This window comes from Zingiber officinale, chromosome 4B (genome assembly GCF_018446385.1).
Source record: "Zingiber officinale cultivar Zhangliang chromosome 4B, Zo_v1.1, whole genome shotgun sequence".
Taxonomy (NCBI): domain Eukaryota; kingdom Viridiplantae; phylum Streptophyta; class Magnoliopsida; order Zingiberales; family Zingiberaceae; genus Zingiber; species Zingiber officinale.
Window position 1 is genome coordinate 97,651,508 of NC_055993.1, and position 23,398 is coordinate 97,674,905.

The 23,398-nt window shown below is 39.9% G+C and overlaps 1 protein-coding gene, 1 long non-coding RNA gene and 1 pseudogene across 2 annotated transcripts; all 3 read right to left on the reverse strand.

The window, feature by feature from the left end:
* Nucleotides 1-6,552, reverse strand: part of LOC121978431 — a 39,371-nt pseudogene extending 32,819 nt beyond the window's left edge.
* Nucleotides 6,553-7,799: 1,247 nt separating this feature from the next.
* On the reverse strand, nucleotides 7,800-8,314 carry LOC121978432 (aluminum-activated malate transporter 13-like). Its single transcript, XM_042530779.1, has 2 exons — nucleotides 8,182-8,314; nucleotides 7,800-8,103 (listed from the first exon to the last, which is right to left on the reverse strand). The coding sequence occupies exons 1-2, from the start codon at nucleotides 8,259-8,261 to the stop codon at nucleotides 7,800-7,802; spliced, it is 384 nt and encodes a 127-aa protein (XP_042386713.1). The 5' UTR covers nucleotides 8,262-8,314.
* Nucleotides 8,315-11,140: 2,826 nt separating this feature from the next.
* Nucleotides 11,141-12,173, reverse strand: LOC121977757. Its single transcript, XR_006111032.1, has 3 exons — nucleotides 12,062-12,173; nucleotides 11,825-11,958; nucleotides 11,141-11,349 (listed from the first exon to the last, which is right to left on the reverse strand). It is a non-coding gene; the product is annotated as an uncharacterized LOC121977757 (long non-coding RNA).
* Between the last annotated feature and the right edge of the window lie 11,225 nt (nucleotides 12,174-23,398).

Below are 23,398 nucleotides of genomic sequence, written 5' to 3' on the forward strand. Positions count from 1 at the left end.
TCCTTTGGGATACCCCACAAACACGCGAACTTCTGTACGAGATTCTAACTTATCAGCATCTGGTTTCAGCACATGTGCTGGACTACCCCAAATCTGAATATGTCTTAGACTGGGATTTCCCCCATTCCACAATTCTGTGGGAGTAGAAGAAACTGATTTAGAAGGTACTAAGTTCAGAATGTACACTGCTGTTTCCAGAGCATATCCCCAAAACGAATTTGGTAATTCTGAATAACTCATCATCGATCTAACCATCTCCATAAGAGTCATATTCCTTCGTTCTGGCACACCATTCTGTTGGGGTGTACCAGGTGCAGATAGTTGGGATTGAATCCCGGCCTCTGATAAGTAATTCCTAAACTCTCCTAAGAGGTATTCGCCACCACGATCAGACCGTAGTGTCTTGATACTTTTACCTAGTCATTTCTCCACATCAGCCTTGTATTCTTTGAACTTATCAAAGCACTCAGACTTGCGGCGCATTAGGTAAATGTATCCGTATCTTGAATAATCATCTATGAAAGAAACAAAATATTCAAAACCACCTCTTGCCTGGACAGACATAGGACCACATAAATCAGAATGAACCAATTCTAACACTTCTTTGGCTCTATACCCCTTGGCCTTGAAAGGCCTTTTGGTCATTTTACCTTCCAAGCAAGATTCACAAGTTGAAAATTTTTCCAACTCTAATGAACTCAAAAGTCTATCGGCTATAAGCCTCTGAATCCTACTTAAGTTAATATGACCAAGCCTTAGATGCCAAAGATATGCTTGGTTCATTTCTGAAGATTCTTTTCTCTTATTAGAGTTAGAAGATGAGTTATAAATTTTCATGTTTTGCTTTGTGGAAGAAATTGGATTTAAAGTATACAAATTGCCAACTAATGCACCAGAACAGATAATCACTTTATTTCTCTTAATAACTACATCGTTACTAAAGGAAACTGAATATCCATCTAAAAATAGTTTAGAAACTGAAATTAAATTCTTTCTAAAACTAGGTACATAAAGACAATTTCTTAAAACCAAATTTCTATATCTATTAAAAGATAAGTAGACGTCTCCCACTGCAACAGCCGTCACCTTAGTAGCATTGCCCATGTAGACGGTAATCTCTCCTTCAGATAGTCGTCGGGTTTCCTGGAACCCCTGCAAGGAATTGCAGACATGATCAGTGGCTCCCGTATCTACACACCAGGTGCTGGTAGATAACACCGCTAAACATGTTTCAACAACTAGAGCATGAGATATACCTTTGTTGCTTTGATTCCTACGAGGACAGTCCGCCTTCCAATGCCCTGACTGCTTACAGATGAAGCACTTTCCCTTCGGCTTCTTCATTCCAGCTTTAGATCCTGTACTCTGAGATTTATTCACTTTCTTTGCTGGACCAACTTGTTTCTTCTTCTTCTTTCCTTTCAGTTTAGAAGTAGAACCATTTTCAGCATAGTGAATATGAGAATTGTGACGAAACAAACCTTCTGCTGCCTGAAGTTCTGTCAGTAGTTCCGCCAATGAATATACCCTTTTGTTCATATTGTAATTCAGGCGGAATTGCTCAAAACTTCTAGGTAGTGTTTGGAGGATCATATCGATCTGGGTTTCCCCATCAATTTCTCCTCCAAGGATCTGTATTTCGTTCAGATAAGCCATCATCTTTAGGATATGATCCCTCACAGGAGTACCCTCTTGCATGGTGGCTGTCATTATCTTTCTCATGGCTTCTTGTCTAGAAGCCCGATCCTGATGACCAAAGAGTTCCTTGAGATTGTTCATAATATCATAAGCTGTTGGTAAATCTTGATGCTGATGTTGCAATACATTTGACATTGAAGCCAAAATGTAACACCGCGCCATCTCATCTGCTTTTACCCATTTCCTATGATATTCAATCTCCTCTTGGGTAGATTCACCAGTGGGTGCATCAGGACAAGGCTCAGTCAGTACAAACTTATAGCTTTCAGCAGTAAGAACAATGTCCAAGTTCCTTTTCCAATCTATGTAGTTAGGACCAGTAAGTCTATTCTGTTGTAGTATGATGGACAGTGGGTTGAAAGTCATCCTAAGAATCACAAATAACTTTTGGTCAGAACTCTAAATTTAGAATAATATTGATTCCTCAAACAATACTATTTTAAATTAACCAACACCTCAAAACACCGCGAATATTGTATGCCACGATAGTGTGGACGTATACAAATTCAGCATTTGTAAAAGGAGGGTTTTAACCCATTAATTTTATTATCTTGTCAACCTAACTTTTTGACAAATAAAATTAATAGTTGGTATCCTTTGGTCACACAAATAATAGCAGTGACTCCGATGGGGAAGATACTATTAGATGTGCCTAAGTGTATACCATTACTTGACACTAAGTCCATTAATAAAATTGTGCCCCTTCCGATGGGGAAGATCACACGCTCTTAATTAATTTCCTATAGTCATCCTAAATGGAAGTTTGTTCTAGTGATCCACAAATAAGCTCATCCGATATGGAGGAAGGTACTCAGAGCCAACGCGCAAGCTTGTTTGCATCACTTACAAACCAGTAATGGAGACCGTGGAATTTATTTAAAATCCCTCCCCCACTTAGTTATTTATAAATGAGGAATTTTAACTATGCTAGCCTACTAAACATGTATACTAACATACACACACAACACAATATAAAAGCAATAAATAGAAAATCTAATTTTCAACTATTATGGCTTTTATCTATGGTTGTCCTCCGTGTGTTGTCATCCCAAGTTGCTGCCATATTTGGCCACCGCCACCGGGTCTAGCTGTCGCATCCATCTTGCTCCTTGTTCTGCTGCGCCTCTGGTCCTCAAAAAGGTTCCACGCCTTGCAAGATTCGATCCGCGACATAAATAGAATTTTACATTTTTCGATCCTATATTTCTCGAAGGAATATACATGTAAACTAGATCGAACATAAAATAAAAAATTTACATCCATCGATCCTATATTCTATAAAGGAATGTACATGTAACTAGATCAAAAAATAAAATCCTAATAAAAACTAAATACAGCTCCTGCTGTATTTTATAAACAATCATGCACAAAAAAAAATGCCCTTGACATGTCCAAGGGTCCAATCACACATAAAAAAATTATAAGCCATAATAGTTGGATCCTACATCCACAAAGTTAGCACATCCTACTATTAACATGCCTAAATTATGTATGACATGTGCATAATTAAACTAATACCAAATACACAGAGGCAAAACTCTAACTCTGATACCAATTGTTGGTTGCTACTCGGAAAACCTAATGGTTCCACTGTACAAAAATTTTGTACAAAGGTCTGAACCTTTTTTCTAGCTTCCATGTGTTCTTTTAAATTTACCTTGGATCGCCTGCGGAACTTAACACGTTTGATCCAAATTTTAATCTATTTGTTCTTTTAGGTTTTGACTTGGATCTCCTGCGGAACTTAACACGTTCGACCCAAATCACCTAAGTTATTAATTTCATTAAATATTAATTTCCATAATTGGTTCCCAGTACTGACGTGGCGAGGCACATGACCTTCTTGGATATGGGAGCAACCACCACCGACTAGACAAAACCTTTTAAGGAAAGCTAATATTTAATTTCCTAAAATAACGTAGGTTAACCGAAAGGAACAATCAAATCACAAGGAAAAGAAAAAAAAATAACAAAGAACACAACATCGAAAATAAATTTGAAATACTAGAATCGCATGCCTCTTTGTATTTGGTATTATTTCCAAAAATAACTAGTATGATGCGGAAAGGAAAAATACTAGTTATACCTTTTAGAAAAATCTCTTGATCTTCTACCGTATTCCTCTTCTAACCTCGGACGTTGTGTGGGCAACGATCTTCCAAGATGAGAAACCACCAAAGCACCTTCTTCTCCTCCTTGCTAGGTTCGGCCAAATCAAAAGCTTCACCAAGGATGAAGAAAAAAAATACCAACCAAACTCCAAGGGATGAAAGCTTTCTCTCCTTCTTCTTCTTCTTCTCCAAGTAGTATCCGGCCACCACAAGAGCTCCAAGCAAGAGAAGGTTTCGGCCACCACAAAGAGGAAGAGGTGGAGAGAAGATGGCTGGCCACAACACCAAAGAAAAAGAGGGAGAGAATAATAAAAGTTGTGTGTCATGAAGGCACCCCAACTTCTTCTTTTATATTCCTTGGTTTTGACAAATAAGGAAATTTAATTACAATAAAATTTCCTTAACTTTCCTTGATAACAATTAATTAAGAAAAATTAAATAAAATTTCCTAATCAATTGTATATGGCCGGCCACATCAACAAGACCAAACAAAGCAATTTCAATCACCAATTAAAATTCCTTATTTGTCTTCGGAAATTTTAAAAAAATAAAATTTCCTTTTAAAATCCCTTCATGATTGATAAAAAGAAATTTCTATAATTTTAATTATTCTACATGTGAATAATTTATAAAGAAAAAATAAAATATCTTTCCAATCTACAAATAAGGAAAGAGATCTAATCTCTTTCTTTAATCTTTTGTAGATCCTTTTAAAAGAGATATTTTAATTTTTAATCTCTCCAATAAATTATATCTTTCACATAAGAAATATTTAAAATTAAAATTCCTTTTAATTTAATGGGGGCCGGCCACCTAAGCTTGGGTTCAAGCTAGGGCCGGCCACCCATGAACCAAGGCTTGGCTGACCCTAGCTTAAACCACAAGCTAGCTTGGCCGGCCCCCTTATCATGGGTATGAAGGTGGGTATAGTACTCTATAAATAAGAGGCTACGATAGGGACCGAGAGGAGGAATTGGTTTTGGTCTCCCGATAAAATTAAGCATCCCTCGTTCGCCCCGAACACACAACTTAATTTTATCAATAATAATTCATTCCACTAGAGAACTATTATTGAACTACCGCACCAATCCCAAATTATATTTTTGGGCTCCTTCTTATTATGAGTGTGTTAGTCTCCCTGTGTTTAAGATGTCGAATGCCCACTAATTAAGTGAGTTACTGACAACTCATTTAATTAATATCTTAATCCAAGAATAGTACCACTCAACCTTATCGTCATGTCGGACTAAGTCCACCTGCAGGGTTTAACATGACAATCTTTATGAGCTCATCTTGGGGACATTATCAACCTAGATTACTAGGACACAGTTTCCTTCTATAATCAACAACACACACTATAAGTGATATCATTTCCCAACTTATCGGGCTTATTGATTCATCGAACTAAATCTCACCCATTGATAAATTAAAGAAATAAATATCAAATATATGTGTTTGTTATTATATTAGGATTAAGAGCACACACTTCCATAATAACTGAGGTATTTGTTCCTTTATAAAGTTAGTATAAAAGAAACAACCTCAAATGATCCTACTCAATACACTCTAAGTGTACTAGTGTAATTTTAAAAAATAGTTAAGATAAACTAATTCCTAATTACACTACGACCTTCCAATGGTTTGTTCCTTTCCATTTTAGTCGTGAGCTACTATTTATAATTTATAAGACACTGATAACATTCTCTTCTGTATGTGGCACAACACACTATGTTATCTACAATATAAATTAATTGAACAACTACAATTAAATATAGACCATTTGACCAAATGTGATTCTTTATTCAAAATAAATGTTTACAAAAGCTTAGGCTTTCAGTATACATTATCGTCATGTCGGACTAAGTCCACCTGCAGGGTTTAACAGGACAATCTTTATGAGCTCCTCTTGGGGACATTATCAACCTAGATTACTAGGACACAGTTTCCTTCTATAATCAACAAGTCACACTATAAGTAACATCATTTCCCAACTTATCGGGCTTATTGATTTATCGAACTAAATCTCACCCATTGATAAATTAAAGAAATGAATATCAAATATATGTGCTTGTTATTATATTAGGATTAAGAGCACACACTTCCATAATAACTGAGGTTTTGTTCCTTTATAAAGTCAGTATAAAAGGAAACGACCTCTAATGGTCCTACTCAATACACTCTAAGTGTACTAGTGTAATTATATAGTTAAGATAAACTAATACCTAATTACACTAAGACCTTCTAATGGTTTGTTCCTTTCCATCTTGGTCGTGAGCTACTGTTTATCATTTATAAGGTGCTGATAACATGATCCTCTGTGTGTGCCACCAAACACCATGTTATCTACAATATAAATTAATTGAACAACTACATTTATCATAAATGTAGACATTTGACCAATGTAATTCTTTTTTCTAGATAAATGTTTATACCAAAAGTTAGGCTTTTAGTATACACTCTAACACTAGCTTCCTTCCCTTTGTCTCCCTGATCCGGCCGACGAAGGGGTAGTAGAAGAAGAGAGCCCGGCCAAGGCTTCCTGGATCACCATGCAAGGGTCTTGCCCTGCCATGGAAGGGTGGTCATGGTAGAATTGGATGACCGGGACGTGGAAGCGCAGCCCATCCTGGTCGTCCACGTCGGAGAGGCGCTTGAAGTTATGAGGGGTGGTCTCTGCAGGAGCCACCAGAACGACCTCTCGCCAGTGAACGGTGAAGGTGAGGGAGGAGGATGCCATGGCAGTAGAAACAAGTTACTCTGCTCTATGATCTGGCCTTTGAAACAAGAATGCTCTGTATTTATAATATTATCAATTGGCCAAAAAAAAGTGATGATACGATTATTTCTTTGGAGAATCGCCCCCTGCTTTCACGTGATAATTTAACAAATCCCAATTCGATTATTCGTGGGGATATTTATAATATTATCAAGCGCAATGGCGGTTGAAAGTTCATTTCAATGAACAATTATCTGGTGGGAGGTTATGGTGCAATAGTAGGATATTTAAATTGTCATTTAAGTATCGTAATTCGAGTTCTAGTTATGGTGAATTTATCTTCTCTAAATGGGACATGCAACTAAAGAACTTCCCGATTTACCCTGGTGATTGGTGAGAAACTTCCATGGATCGGATTAATCATTTTTTTTTCATTTGATAGGGTTAATCGAGTGGAATTAAATAATCATTTATCACTTCAAAATTTATAAAAGAAATCATATTTTCTCTAAGAAGGATCCCGAAGCTTATGTTAATATGGATTCAGGAGAAGGATGGGATGGTAGTGAATATATTTAACTAGTTTTACTTTATATTATATAAAAAAATTATTTCTTCACACTACAACAAAAACATTAAAAGACAACGGTTAAAAACCGTTGTCGTAGGCCCTTTAAAACCGTTGTAATTGCCAGTGTTGTTAAAAGTGGGGGCTACGACAACGGTTTTAAACCGTTGTCTTTGAATGAAAAGATAATAGTTTTACAACGGTTTAAAACCGTTGTCTTTGAATGGAAAGACAACGGTTTAAAACCGTTGTTGTTTAGTGTATTTTTCTACCAGTTACAATCGTTTTTGGGGCTACGACAACGGTTTTAAACCGTTGTCTTTGAGGGTGATAGACAATAATAATGATTTTAAACCGTTGTCTTTTAAATTATTATCTTTTAATACCAATATATCATATTTCAATATAAATATATAATAAAAAATCATAATCACAAAAGAATGAATATTCCCCACATAATATCATTCAAAATGTTACTTATACAAGAATTACAATCACAAAAGAAGAAACATGTCTCATGTTCAAATAAAATTTATCCCAATACAAATAAACAAATAAACTCTATTTACAACTGATGAACAATAGCCAAAAGACTAGAAACTTTTAATGGTGGTTCATGCCATGTAGGATTGCACTTAATTATTATCAACCTAAGTCTCATCACAATCTTCAACTTGTAGGATTTCATTGGACTCCTCTTTCTCACTTATTTTTTCATACCAACCTTTTCCAATATGAAGTTGGTGCCGAAGACTTGATAAGGTGCTTGGATGAGAATGAGAAGGGAGATGAGGAGGCAAGCCAAGCCAACCTTGAGGGAAAAGGTCACCCTGTCTGTGTCCTCTCTGGCAAAGTCCCACACTTCCCTCATAAATTTCCTCATTGGTATTGTGGCTTTGCCATTATGATCCTTGGTAGACTTCTTCATGCTTTCTGATTGTGGTGTTGAGTTTGGCGCCAAGCAAATGTCGATCTGAATATTGCAACCTTTCTTTCCGTTTATTATAGTTCTACATGTAAGAAAACAACATCGATAGCACAGGTATACAAGAAAATTTTAAAAACAAAAGTCTATCTATATATCTTACCTGAAGAATAGGATGATTGTTGATGTATATGAAGCTAGCTCTTTGTTGGTGCTGAAATGAGTGAATGGAGAGATCAACATCGGAGAGCATTTAAAGAGAATTTGTAGATGAGATCATGTTAGTGCAAGTGTATGAAACAATGGGGTAGTGGCTAAATTTTAGCTTAATGTGGAGAATGATACCTGTTAATAGTAGAAAGAAAGATGCATTTAGTAAACATGCATAGACATAATTTGATGATGTGGTCATGGATGCTTGAGAACAAAATAATGTATTACAGATAGAGAATTAGAATCATGAATGCGTGGTTTGCCATTGACGCGCGAAACATTAATTAATTAACTAGCTACTTTTTGCTCAGCATGGTTCCATCACCGTGCCTACTCAAAGCATGTGGAATAACAAGACAAATAGTATTTATATCTGGCACAAGTAAATTTGAAAACTTGAATATGATCCCACTGAAAAACACTGAAATTGTTAGCGTCCACCATTTATTTTACATGGAATAAGTGCATCTTGTGCCCAAGCTGTTATATTATAGGTTTTCAAGAACCTTAAACAATTCATCCATAACACCTAATACCATATTTAAATGAACATGAGATTAAAAGTGTGTGCACAACATGATAATAAAAAACTTTTTGTATCCACATTGTGAGTCCTCAATTTACTAACATATGACAAATAGACAATATTAAGAAAATAATAGAACTTCTTGTCATTTACTTGATTTAGTTTAGGGAGTTGAGAGTAATTGGACTCAAGATAAGGAAATTAACAATTTAAAGAAAAACAACCCTAGCTGTTTATCTACTTATATTTTCTTATTCTCAATTTCAATGCCTACTAATGCTATATGAAGTTGGAAATGTAAATTTTTGATAATCAGCCTTCTTGGGAGTATATATAACTAATATACTATTTTTACTTTTGATATAATCTTGTTCAGAATTCTATATATGACCACTGAACTCGAAACAGATTTCCTTTTTAATTCCCTCTTTCACAGTGCAATGAGATTTAAGCGACATTTCAGCTCTTGTATTACGACATGCCATAATTGAGACCAACTCTCAGTTTCACTAAATCAAGTTATCTGAAGATCATATCAAATTGGGTACGCACCAGTTTTAGATGCGCACTAGGTTCAACAATATTTGATCTAAACATGTGACCTTAAACCCATGGACAGTGCATCAATCCGACTCCACTCCAACAAACAAGAAATACAAGAGAAGGAATTTGGAACATAAATACTAAGTCTCTTTAAATGTATGAAATTTAAACAAGTTAAATTATGATAACTCTCAAAGAAATTAGACTTTCACAAATGCCTAACTTCAAATTTCATTGAATTCTATATATTGCTTAATACTTCACGTGTATCTGGAGATTCTATATATTGAAAAGTTGAGAATCTATTAGAGTAGAAGGTTGTAGGAGCAGATCGCAGAAGAAGACAAAAGAAAATATACTCCATTTGTACAGAATGGTAAAGAGGTAGATCAACAGTGACAGGATCACTTTCTTCAAGGAGTCTAGTTTAGACATAGCCTATGCTCATTCAATTCTAATCCTAGAAAGTGACTGTGGACCTGTAGTAGTTTGGACTTTTAATATCACGAGTTTGTTAGTTAGTTTGCTTACAAAAAGTAGTCTAAAAGCATAAAATAATGTATGAACTTCACATCACTGTTCCATAATCAATGTTACTGAACCTTGTTGGTGCCAAGGGAGAAACTAGAAACAAAAGAAACTTTATACAAGATAGACAAATTCATCATAATATTTTTGTCTGACACAACTCTCTATATTGGTTTTAGAAATAGAATGAAATGTCAATCACGAATGCCCATCCTCTAAGGCAGGACTTTGCTAAATGATGACAAAAATTCAATAATCAATCACAAATAACACCTAACAAACCACAAGAGGGAGTAAGTTACTAGAATGGTGAAATGGTAAGTACTGGATCCACAGAATAGTCATAAAAGTGAAATAGAACAAACAATTCACTTACCCACACATCCCACACATAAGTCGACCTATGAGAAGAATTGTCAAGGAGTTGAGATCATAGGCCAATGCATAGAGAACGTTGCCCAAAAAGAGTACGATGCTGCTAAATACCAGAGGTCTGAAGTATGACTTGTTAGACCATGCACTAAAATAAACTGAAGAGAACACTTGTGCTACAGCCATAGAGCCAATAATGATCCCACAAACTGTTGCAGCAGCTCCAAGGCTCATCGAGTAGTCATCAGCAGTTGGCACAATGATAAAAGTGTTGACCATATAAAGAAAAGTATTAACCAAGTTCAAAAGAAGTGACACAAAGTGATATCTTCTCTCATCAACATGTTCCTCAGCTTCTTGGATAAGTGCATGTTGTCCCAAGAATTTCAAGAAATTTGTAGAGCGAGTCAATTTTTCCAATGATGCTTGTATTAAGCAAATGACAGGGTCTTACACCTGATGATGCCAGCAAAATTAAAAAATAAATAAAGGTCTAAAAATATCAAATATTGATAAGATAGTTTATTACAAAAATATATAGACACACACACATATGTATGGCTGAAACAAAATTGGTATTGCATTGACACTCAATTAACAAAAATATATCATACCACCATAGCTGTTGAGGGCTGATCATAAAGAGAGAGATAACTTCCTTGGTGTTCTTGAAGCTCAACAAGATTGCGAGACAAGGCTCCTACAACAGCTGCAATACCTTATTTATTCAAAATATGTAGCCTTTTAACAATAATTACCACGAGCAAAAGCAAGATACCAAGAATTAAGAAGGATGATTGGAAGGACAATGTTGAAAAAAGGCAGACATATTACCATATGCTTAAATACTTGTTGTATCTGAGAATAAGGATGATTTGATCTAGTACTTAGATAGTAATCAGTGAACTTGTAGCCAAATCGTTTATCATTTTTTTTTCAAAATTTTACGAATCCCAGTAGCATTCATATCTACAAATCTGAGAAGCTTTAAAAGATCATGTCCAACTTCAATATATGCTTCTTGCAGATTAGATATAGCTTAGATATCTCTGGATACTCAAGAAGTATAGTATGCTCCTCTCCCAACTCTTGAATCCTGTGTGCAATAATTCCTTGTTGCTCCAGAAAGAAGAGTACAGTCTTCTCAATCTAGACAAAATAATGAAGGAATCTTAGACCAATCAGGATAGTAAACAAAATGTTCTCACAGAATAAACAGAAAAAGGAAAAAAAATTGTAAAGAGAACTAGAGGATAGGTTCACAGCCATTGTTAATTAGAAAGAAATAAAATTCAACTTCCTCCAAATCAATGTGCCCATGGAGGGAAAATAGTCGATGAATATTGCCTTATAGTATGAAGTTAGCTTGACAGAATAACAACAACACCAACATCAACAATTGATAACCAAAATATAGAATAGGTTTCTAAGTTTCATATACGAGTTTGAAGCTGTCAGAAGTCCAAACTTCAAAAGTGCAGGAAACCATAAGCCATTAAAATAGTGAGATTGTTCATAATAGAGTAAATTAATTGATCGAATCTATATTTATATTCTGAAGTTTGAAAGAGCTTACTGGACGCTTTATGACAGCAATTTTTAAACAATCTTAACCACAACTAACCCTACACAAGTGTCAATCCCCCTCTTCTCTTTCATTCTGCTTGTTTCTCTCATCTTTCAAGTTGAAGTTTAACACTGTGATGATAGCCTTCTTGGGAGCATCAGTCTTCGATTTCCCCCTCTTCATGGCGAGATCTGTAGCAAAGATAATCAGATCTATCCAGAAAAGTAAAAAAAAAACACACACACAGACACATATAAAAAAATCACATAAATCATGAGAAATCGTAAATTTTACCTTGAGATTAGGGTTCTACGGCGTAGGAGAGGAGGAGCGATCGATCAATGGGATGCGGAGGCGAAAGCGAAGAGGATCAGAAGAGAAGGCGAGGAGGGGTTCGTAGATGAGGTTCGCCAGTGTGAAGAGATAAAGAAAGAAAAACACGGCGGCAAAAAATTTCGGGGAGAGGGAAAGAAAAAACTCGGCGGCAAAATATGGCGAAGGGGAAAAAACAACGAAGGAAAAAAAACAACGACATTCAACAACACTTAATAGACAACGGTTTTCAAAAGCCGTTGTCGTAATCCCTAAAAAAGCACACATAGACAACAGTTTTCAAAAGTTGTTGTCGTATCCTTTAAAAACCGTTGTCGTAGCCCCAAAATAGACAACGGTTTTTAAAAACCGTTGTCGTAGGCCAAAATAACTACTAAAAGACAACGGTTTTTGTTAAAACCGTTGTTAAAAGGTAAAAAGACAACAATTTGGTATAAAACCGTTGTCGTTTGAGTGTTGTTGAATGAGGATTTTCTTGTAGTGTCAACTTAAATTCACGATCTCAAAGTCATGTGATAATTGATCCAATCTGAAATCGGGGAGAGGGGGCACTAGGCATGGGACGTTGAGGTGACTTTGATGTTGATCGTGTGAAAACTATGAACAAGAACAATGTGGCCGGGTGAACTTGGGGTTGGAGACTGCAAGTCTGCGCGCACCACACAGAGAGCCAACAGGAACATTAGAACGATAATCAAGGAGGGAGTCTCTAGCATAGACATCCCGATGCTCAAGTCAAAAATGTAGCTCAATGGAGAAAAAGATGAACAATAGAATAGTAATGTGGATGCGTGTGCGGGGTGTGCGCACGTAAGAGAGTGTACCTAGCCAACGGAGATAACCCCTTTTTATACTGACCCTCATAACCTCCATAATAATGAAATGTAAGAGAATGTCTAGTGTCAAAATATTGTAGGTAACAGAGGGTGTATTGCAACCTTCTGCCAAAAGGTTTTGTTGTATGTATATGTCAGAATAGTTGAATGTTATCTAATGAGTAGTTGTTATTCTCTGATAAGTTATTGCGATTCTCTGACAATGTTGTCTCCTAGAGGAGATCCGACAAGTTCTAGGATCAGGGCGGATGTAGGTTGGGAGTTGCGTCCAAGAGAAGTGAGGAACTAAACTTTGGAGATCTGACTGGCTCTAGGGTCGGGCGGATGTATGCAGGGAGCCGCGCTCGTGAGTAGTGAGGAACTAAGTCTGAAGATCTGATCAGTTATGGGCAGGGCGGATGTATGCTTGGAGCTGCACTTATGAGTAGTGAGAAACAAAGTCTGGGGTTCGATCGGCTCTGAAACCGACCAGGCATATACTGGGAACTGTGCTCATGAGTAGAGGAATTGAGTTTGAAGGTTCAACCAACTCTGGGGCTAACTGGATGTATGTTGGCCGCTGAGCCACAGAAATATGGGGATCCGATCTTCGTAGGTTTGACCAGCTCTGAGACCAACTCGACATATGCTGGGAGTCGCGTTCATGAGTAGAGGAACTAATTCTGGAGTTCCAACTAGCTCTAGGGCCGGGCGGATGTATGTTGGGCACTGATCCCCTGAAGTATGGGGAGCCGAGCCATGTAGGTGTGACCAACTCTCGGACCGACTAGGCATTTGCTGGGGGTGGGGAACTAAGTCCCAAAGATGAGTGGTCTGTCCGGCTACACACACCTTGATTGCCACTTTACATTGACTTTGACTACAATATCACCTTGACTATCGACCCCACATTATCCTTGGGCCCCCCACAACCCGTCATATCACAAGTCTCCCCTTTAAGTCTAGTCGAAGGAAGAAACAAGCTCGACTGGCTAGACATTCATGTCGTTTTGTGTTTCTCGGCCTTTACATTTCTTCCTTGGTGTTATGTTAATATGTGCACACCAATTCATGTAAGTAGTATTTAAACGGTTGCTAACTCGAGCAAGCCTTACCTCGACCGATCAAAAAGGTTTCCACCTTAATGTATTCGTGAAGTGCTTGACTCGATTATCTTCCATTTGACACTAGTTTGTGACAACTCGTTTGGGTAATATTTGTCAAGTGACCATTCGATTGAATGATCATTGGGTGCATGAGCAAGCACGCTTACAACTCGACCGAATAGTATGAGAGTCTGAGACTTAGGCGCGTGAGCAAACACACTTATAGCTCGGTCGGATGGCACGAGAGTCTAGAATTTGGGTGTGAGAGCAAGCTTGCTTGTAACTCTGCCAGATGGCACGAGAGCCTAGAATTTAGGGGTGAGAGCAAGCTTGCTTATAACTTGGCTGGATAACATGAGAGCTTGGAATTTGAGCACGAGATCAAGCTCACTTATAACTCGGTTGGGCGGTATAAGAGTCTGGGATATAGGCACGAGAGCATACTCGATTATAACTCGGTCGGGTGGCACGAGAGTCTGGGACATAGGTACGAGAGCAGGCTCGCTTATAACTCAGCCGAGCAGCATGAGAGTTTGTGACATAGGCGCGAGAATAGGCTCGCTTATAACTCGACCGAATGACACAAGGATCTGGAACATAGGCGTGAGAGCATGCTCACTTATAACTCTACCGAATGGCACAAGAGTCTAGGATATAGGCGTGAGAACGGGCTCTCTTATAACTTGACCGAGCAACATGAGAGTCTGAGACATAAGTACGAAAGCATGCTCGCTGATAACTCGGTCGGAAGACACGAGAGTCTGCGATATAGGCGTGAGAATAGGCTCGCTTATAACTCAGCCAAGTAGCACGGGAGTTTGAGATATCGGTGCGAGAACATGCTCGCTTATAACTCGGTCGGGTGGAACGAGAGTCTAGGACATAGGTGTGAGACCATATTCGCTTATAACTCGGCTAGGCAGCACAAGAGTTTGGAACATAGGCATGAGAGCGAGCTCGCTTATAACTCGACTGAGCGACACGAGAGTTTGGGAATAGACGCGAGAGCAGGCTGGCTTATGACTCAGTCAAGCGACATAAGAGTCTGGACATAGGTCCAAAAACAAGCTTGCTTATAACTCAGCCGGACGACATGAGAGTCTGAAACATAGGCATGATAGCATGCTCACTTATAACTCGTTCGAACGACATGAGAGTCTGGAACATAGGCGCGAGAGCAGGCTTACTTATAACTAGGTCAAGCAGCACTAGAATATGAGACATAGGCATGAGAGCAGGCTCACTTATAACTCGACCCAGCGGCATGAGAGTCTGAGACATAGACATAAGAGTAGGCTCACTTATAACTCGGCTGGGCAACATGAGAGTCTGGGACATCAGCACGAGAGAATGCTCACTTATAACTCGGTCGAGCAGTATGAGAGGCTGGAACATATGTACGAGAGCAGGCTCGCTTACAACTCAGTCAAAAATCATGAGAGTCTGGGACATATGCACGAGAGCAAGCTCGCTTATAACTTGGTCGGGCGATATAAGAGTCTGGAACATAGGTGTTAGAAAACGCTTGCTTATAACTCGGTTGAGCGGCACAAGAGTATGGGACATAGGCACGAGAGCATGCTCACTTATAACTCGGTCGGATGACACGAGAATATGGAATATAGGCGCAAGAGCAGACTAGCTTATAACTCGGTCGGGCAGCATGAGAGTCTGGGACATAGGCGTGAGAATAGACTCATTTATGACTCAGTCGAGCAACACGAGAGTTTGAGATATAGGCAGGAGAGTAAGCACGCTTATAACTCAGTCGGGCGGCACAAGAGCCTAAGATATAGGTTTGAGAGCAGGCTCATTTATAACTTGGCTGGGTAACTCGAGAGTCTTGGACATAGGCACAAAAGTAGACTCGCTTATAACTCTATTAGTCGACACGAGAGTTTGGAACATAGTGTTGGTGCAACCTTAGGTCAAGGTTGACCTGGTTGACCCGACTCGAGTTGACGTGACTCGAGTTGTATTTTGATATTTGATTTGGGAAGATTGTCGGTGCAACCTTAGGTCAAGGTTGACCTAGTTGTGTTGCATGTTGATGTTTGACACTCGTGAGAGAGTTCTATTCTTGATGTGGGACAAGAATAGATGTTTGGGAAATTATTGGTGCAATCGAGGTGAGGTGAACTGATTCGGAAAAGTCCAAGTATGGAGACTTGGCACGGAAAAGTCAAGTAGGGAGTTTGGAAAAGTCCAAGTATGGAGACTTGGCACGGAAAAGTCAAGCAGGAACTTGGCACGAAAAGTCCAAGTATGGAGACTTGGCCTGGAAAAGTCCAAGTATGGAGACTTGGCACGGGAAAGTCCCAGTGAGTGAGGCGGTGGGAAAGTCCTAACTGGGATGTTAGGCAGTTGGAAAGTCCTGGTGAGTGAAGCCAGGCAGTGGGAAAGTCCTAACTGGGATGTTAGGCAGTGTGGAAATCCTGGTGAGTGAAGCCAGGTGGAAAGTCCTGGTGAGTAAAGCCGGGCAAGGGAAAATCCAGATGGATCAAGGGTGATCGGACATCTGGTGTTGAGAAGTCCAAGTGAGTGAAGCTTGGCATATGGAGTCGGAGAGGGCTCGGTAGCTCGTTCTCCGAACTAGGTTAGAGAGGGCACTCTAAACCTAGGAGTTGGATCGGACTGGTGACCGATCATAATCAGATCAGTGGCTCACTGATTATAATCTGATCGGTCTGGAGACCGATCAGGAGGCAACGCAACTTGCGAGAAGAAAGCCGTGGATCGGTCTGCTGACCGATCCACCCATGGCCTAATCGATCGGCAGACCGATCAGGATGAGGGGATTGAGAGAAGGGGCGATCGGTCTATGGACCGATCAGAGGTTCTGATCGGTCGACAGCGATCAGGGCTTGATCGCGACACCTGATCGGTCCGGGACCGATCGGTGACAAGCAAGCTTCGCGCCTGGGCGATCGGTGCGGCCGATCGAGTTCTAGCGTTGACGCAACGCGGCTAGTTTCTTTGTCTTCTTCGCGGTATAAAGGGGTCGAGTGCACTACTTCTTCTTCCTCTTCTCTTCTTCTCTGCCTGCTCTGGTGCTTGAGCTTTGTTGAGCTCTTCTTCACAAGCTTCGCGTGAGCTTCTCGACTGGGATATCCTGTTGTTGTAGGTGTTCTGAGGAGCTGCTGCTTCAACGAATCCAGTCGGCGAGGAGGCAAGGAAACCTGTGTTTTTACATTTATTGTTCTTGTCTTCTTGTATTTCTTGTTGTATTCCTTTCTTGCTGTTGCAAGAATATTGTGTCGAGGTTTCTCCACCCACAAGGAGTATATTGTATTAGCCGGTTTTCGGGACTCATCCACCGACGGATCGATAGGATTCGTCCACCTTACGGACACGCCGAGGAGTAGGAGTTTCATCTCCGAACCTCGTTACATCGACGAGTTGAGGTTTGGTTTGTTTTGTTTTCGTTTCCTTTTGTTATTTCCGCTGCTAACCTAATTTGTAGAAAGAAACGAGCAAAGATTTGGGGTCGGCTATTCACACCCCCCCTCTCTAGCCGTACGAAGGATCCTAACAAGTGGTATCAGAGCGAGGCCGCTCTTCATCGGATCAACACCCGTGGGAGCAAAGCTAGAGATGGATCTCTATGGAGAAGATGTCACGATTCAACCCTTCTACGAGTCTCACGACAACTTCACATATTGGAAGGTAAGGATGATGTATTTTCTTAGGACTAATATGTTAAATTGGTTTTGTGTACAAGAAGGGTTTTCCCCTCCGATGGATGAGGAAGGAAAACCTATCAAGAAGAAGGAGTGGACGAAAGAGCAAATCCGACAATCCGAAATCAATGACGAGGTAACGAAAATCATTGAATTTTCTTTACCTAATGATGTTTTGTGTAGGGTAGAAGGATACAATAGTGCCAAGGAGTTGTGGAACAACTTGGCCAAACTTCATGAGAAGAACTCCACTTCAAGTCATGAAGAGGAGACAAGTGAGTCATCAAGTAGCTCACTTCATGGAGATAGAGAATTAGGAGTTGAGGGTTACTCAACATCTAAGGAAGAAGAGGAGGAGAGTTCTTCTTCAAGTTCGGAGCAAGAAGAAGAAGCTTCTACCTCCGGAAGGGATGAAGAAGAGAGCTCGCATCCACCCTCATCCCTAGGTAACTCAAGTATTTTAGTTTCAAATAAATTACATATATTATGCTTTGAGTGTAGGGAGTATGGACATTACAAGAGCAAATGTCCAAAGAGAGTTAGGAAGACTCCACCGGCGCCAAAGGTCAAGGTAGCCGGAGTCCCGACACGCAAGGGCAAGGAGCACGTGGTGTGCTTCCAATGCAAGCGAAGGGGACATTATCGGAGTCATTGTCCGAGGGGGAGGCAACCTCACAAGGGCAAGAGACCGAGCACATCGATAGGGGGAGCTAAGGCAAACCCTAAGGTAACCTCTAAGGTTCATTTTTGCAACTCTAATAAAATGCATGCTAGGAATTTTATTGCACTTGTCGATAATAACAAGCATGATAACCTTAGGAATCAATACATGTGCTTAGGAGCCAAGCATGTTAGCCTAGATAAGAACAATTCTAGAAATGCTAACCCTAGAATTAACTCATCTAAGGCTAAGGAGAACCTAGGTAGAAACCCCAAAACAACTAGACACATGCCTAGGAATACCTCAAAGAAAAATGACAAATCAAAAATTGAGGTATTAGAGAAGGAGAATCAAGTCTTGAGGTCAAGACTTGATACTTTGGAAAAGGCTCTTAAGAACTTGGAGAAGTCATCTCTAGGGTTTAAGGGTCAAAAACCAAAGTCCAAGGACAAGAAAGGTTTGGGTCACAAACCTAAGTCCCAAGTGGTCAAGCCCACTTACCACAATGTTCCATTCGATTATGGAATAAAACCTAGGGCTAGGAAGACCATTACCAAGGTTACAAGGGGAGTCACCCCTATAGTTGACCTTGATGAGACCCAAATGACCAAGGCTTCAAAGCCTAAGAGGGTCATTAGGAGGGTTGCTAGGGAAGTCATCCCTAGTGAATATTTAGTGAACCCAATGAGCTCAAGTAGGTATTGGGTTCCTAGGAGCATCTTCTCTACCCCATAGATGGGTTAGAGAGTGTCAACTCCAATAAGAAGGGTAGTTAACCCAACTTTGAGGAAATTGACACTCAAGGAGCATTTTCAAGGTTTTTGGGAACCTTTGAAAATGAAATGGAATAATCTTTATCATTCACTCCTTGGAAGAGTAAAGTGTGCCAAAGTGAGAATATATTAATCTTACTTTAAATTGACACAATTTGGAAAAACCTAGAGAAATATCAAATTGGGATTTTGATATTCTCTTAGGTAATCAAGGCAATCCGGGCCTTAATTTAGAAATGCTACTCTTGTAGAATTTTAAATGGTATAAATCAAACAAGAGATCAAGAAATGCCAATTTGGGTTTTGACATTTTCTTGGAGCACTTTTGGCAATCTAGGATTAGAATTTAAGTTAGCTAAGTGATTAAGGATACTTAGATAGGTAATCTAGGTATTTTATTTGTGTTAACTTACCATGGTTGTTTGCCATATGCCATGTCATGACATCATATTTAATTTATGATCATTTGAAATGTCATGATAATGCTTAGGTTATTATATGTCATGCTCTAGTTAAGTTTCATACTTTATGCCATGACATCATGACATTGACACATGTTTTCCATTTATGATATCATTTTATGTCATGTCATCATCTCTTGCATTAATAATCAATTGAATTGATTTAAGGATGAAAAACACATTTTGATATTGAGATCAAATTTGTGTTTAGAAAATGCATGAGACCTTAGTCTAAGATACCTAAACCCATATCTCACATCAAAATTGACATGGATGTGTTTGATACACTTTAGATGTGTGTGAGATATTAGGATCATGAGTTAGGATCAAGGTGCATAGTTCTTGTACCTAGATGAGCCTAATTCAAGAAATGGAGGATCATAGGGAAAGCTTGTGTACAAGTCATGTACATTTAGCCCTAAGATTATGGTCCTAAATTAAAAGGTTTAAAATCATTTTGAAATTGATTTGTAAAACCTTGATGAAGCCATCTTAGTGATAGCATTCATCATTGAACATTGTGATACAAAGTTGAGTTAAACTTGAAATATTTCAAAGTTTTTGAACTTTGTATCAAGATTGAAAAATGGAAGTTATTTTCATAGAAAACTATTTTTCCATGATAATATATGATATGAGGAATGTATCCTCAAAATTTTACGATTTTTGGAATTTTCTGGAATTTATTAGGAGTTTCTGAATTTCCGGGAAGGGAAATCAGAAATCTCTGATTTCAGAGTATGGATCGGTCACCGGACCGATCCAGGGAAGTTCTGATCGGTCTGGTGACCGATCAGTGACGATCCAGTGCGATCGGTGAAGGGTGGATCGGTCTGGGGACCGATCCAGGGGGATTCTGATCGGTCTGGGGACCGATCAATGCGTGCCAGTTTCTGATTTTCAGCTGTTGGTCTGAAATTTCAGCTGGAAGTTGGGTTTTGTGGATTTCTAAAGGTTTGAAACTCGCCAAGACATTGTTGGTGCAATGGTCAAGGGGGAGTTGACCTTTAGGGGAAGTTTTACCTAATTGTCAAGGGGGAGTTGACTTTTAGGGGGAGTTTTTACTCCAAAAGACTTTTAAGGATTAGTGATATGGGATTATCACTAAGTTGATTGTTGAGTTTAGTATCAAGGGGGAAATTAAGAGTTTCAAATGAAAGGTATGGGACTTTCATTAGGAAGAAACTCTTGACCTTGATACCCTCCTTTTTCTTTTTGATGTGTGTCAAAAAGGGGAGAGTGTTCATTGGAGAATTATTGGAGAACCCAAGTTAGGTTATCGGGTTAACCTAAGCTAGGGGAAGAATGTCAAGGAATGTTCAAGGAAGAATATTGGAATTCTTTTTGATGTGTGTCAAAAAGGGGGAGAATTATTGGGGAACCCAAGTTAGGTTATTGGGTTAACCTAAGTTTGGGGGAGAAACGTTCAAGGGAGAATATTGGAGTTTGGAAAGAATGTTCAAGGAAGAACATTGGAAAACCTGAGTTAAGGTTATCGGTTTAACCTAACTTGATTATGGTTTTGTCAAACATCAAAAAGGGGGAGATTGTTGGTGCAACCTTAGGTCAAGGTTGACCTGGTTGACCCGACTCGAGTTGACGTGACTCGAGTTGTATTTTGATGTTTGATTTGGGAAGATTGTCGGTGCAACCTTAGGTCAAGGTTGACCTAGTTGTGTTGCATGTTGATGTTTGACACTCGTGAGAGAGTTTTATTCTTGATGTGGGACAAGAATAGATGTTTGGGAGATTATTGGTGCAACCGTAGGTCAGGGTTGACCTGGTTGACCTGATTCGGGAAAAGTCCAAGTATGGAGACTTGGCACGGAAAAGTCCAAGTAGGGAGCTTGGCACTGGAAAAGTCCAAGTATGGAGACTTGGCACGGAAAAGTCCAAGCAGGGAACTTGGCACGCGAAAAGTCCAAGTATGGAGACTTGGCAAGGAAAAGTCTTGGCACGGGAAAAGTCAAGTATGGAGACTTGGCACGGGAAAGTCCCAGTAGGCGAGGCAGTGGGAAAGTCCTAACTGGATGTTAGGCGTTTGGAATCCTGGTGAGTGAAGCCAGGCGGTGGGAAAGTCCTAACTGGATGTTAGGCGGTTGGAAATCCTGGTGAGTGAAGCCGTTGAAAGTCCCGTGAGTAAAGCCGGGCAAGGAAAATCCAGATGGATCAAGGGTGATCGGACATCCGTGTTGAGAAGTCCAAGTGAGTGAAGCTTGGCATATGGAGTCGGAGAGGGCTCGGTAGCTCGTTCTCCGAACTAGGTTAGAGAGGGCACTCTAAACCTAGGAGTTGGATCGGACTGGTGACCGATCGGAGTTGGCATAGCGACCGTGGACCGACAAGCTCGGTTCATCGATAAATAACGATCCCTGATCCGCGGTCAGAATCGTTCGGACCTCAAGGTCGATCGAGCTCAATCTTCCTCCACTCTGATCTAGGAATGGGTCGAGTGAGCACCGATTAGGTGTTGTACCCCATGGACCGATCAGGGATCCTCCCGATCGGTCCACGACCGATCGAACTATAGCGAGACCCATCATGTCGTTGGACTCGTTTGAAAGTTTATGTCACTAACAACAAAGCATGTCCAGCCTACAAATCATATTTTATGTCTTCTTCGCAGGTATAAAGGGGTCGAGGGCTGCTGCTGCGAAAAAAACTTCTTCCTCTTCTCTTCTGCTACAGAGCTGCTGTTCTTGTGCTTGAGCTTTGTTGAGCTCTTCTTCGCAAGCTTCGCGTGAGCTTCTCGACTGGGATATCCTGCTGTTGTAGGTGTTCTGAGGAGCTGCTGCTTCAACGAATCCAGTCGGCGAGGAGGCAAGGAAACCTGTGTTTTTACATTTATTGTTCTTGTCTTCTTGTATTTCTTGTTGTATTCCTTTCTTGCTGTTGCAAGAATATTGTGGCGAGGTTTCTCCACCCACAAGGAGTATATTGTATTAGCCGGTTTTCCGGGGACTCATCCACCGACGGATTGATAGGCTTCGTCCACCTTACGGACACGCCGAGGAGTAGGAGTTTCATCTCCGAACCTCGTTACATCGACGAGTTGAGGTTTGGTTTGTTTTGTTTTCGTTTCCTTTTGTTATTTCCGCTGCTAACCTAATTTGTAGAAAGAAACGAGCAAAGATTTGGGGTCGGCTATTCACACCCCCCCTCTCTAGCTGTACGAGTACAAAGGATCCTAACACATAGATGTGAAAGCATACTCACTTATAATTCGGCCAAACAATAAGAGAGTTTGGAACATAGGTATGAGAGCAAGTTCACTTATAACTTGGTTGGGCAGCACGAGAGTCTGGGACATAGGCGCGAGAGTATTTTCGCTTATAACTTGGTCGAGCGACACGAGAGTCAAGAATTAATCTTGGAGTTTGGTGGCATGACATTAGAGGCACGGTGTATTACCCGGATGTCTTGTAGAGTGAAGACATAGTGTATGACCCAAATACCTTGGAGAATGATGGCATGGTATGTGACCCGAATTCCTTAGAGAATAAAGGTACGATGTATGACTCGAATGCCTTGGAGAATGGAGACATGGTGTATAACCCGAATACCTTAGAGAGTGGCGACATTGTGTATGATTCGAATGACTCGGATAATGGAGGCATGGTGTATGAGCTGAATGCCTTAGAGAGTGGAAGCCTGGCGTTGGAGGCACGGTTTATGATCTGAAAGCCTTAGAGAGTATAAGTTCGACGTTGAAGGTACAGTGTATGACCTGAATGCCTTGGAGAGTAGAGGCACGGTGTATGACCCGCATGCCTTGGAGAGTGGAGGCCTAGCGTTGGAGGTA

Excerpts from the sequence above, each read along its gene's own strand:
- LOC121978432 (XM_042530779.1), bottom strand. The coding sequence starts at position 8,261 with ATGTTGATCTCTCCATTCACTCATTTCAGCACCAACAAAGAGCTAGCT. Across the intron at positions 8,104-8,181 it reads ACAATCATCCTATTCTTCAG|AACTATAATAAACGGAAAGA; the intron begins GTAAGATATATA and ends TCTTACATGTAG.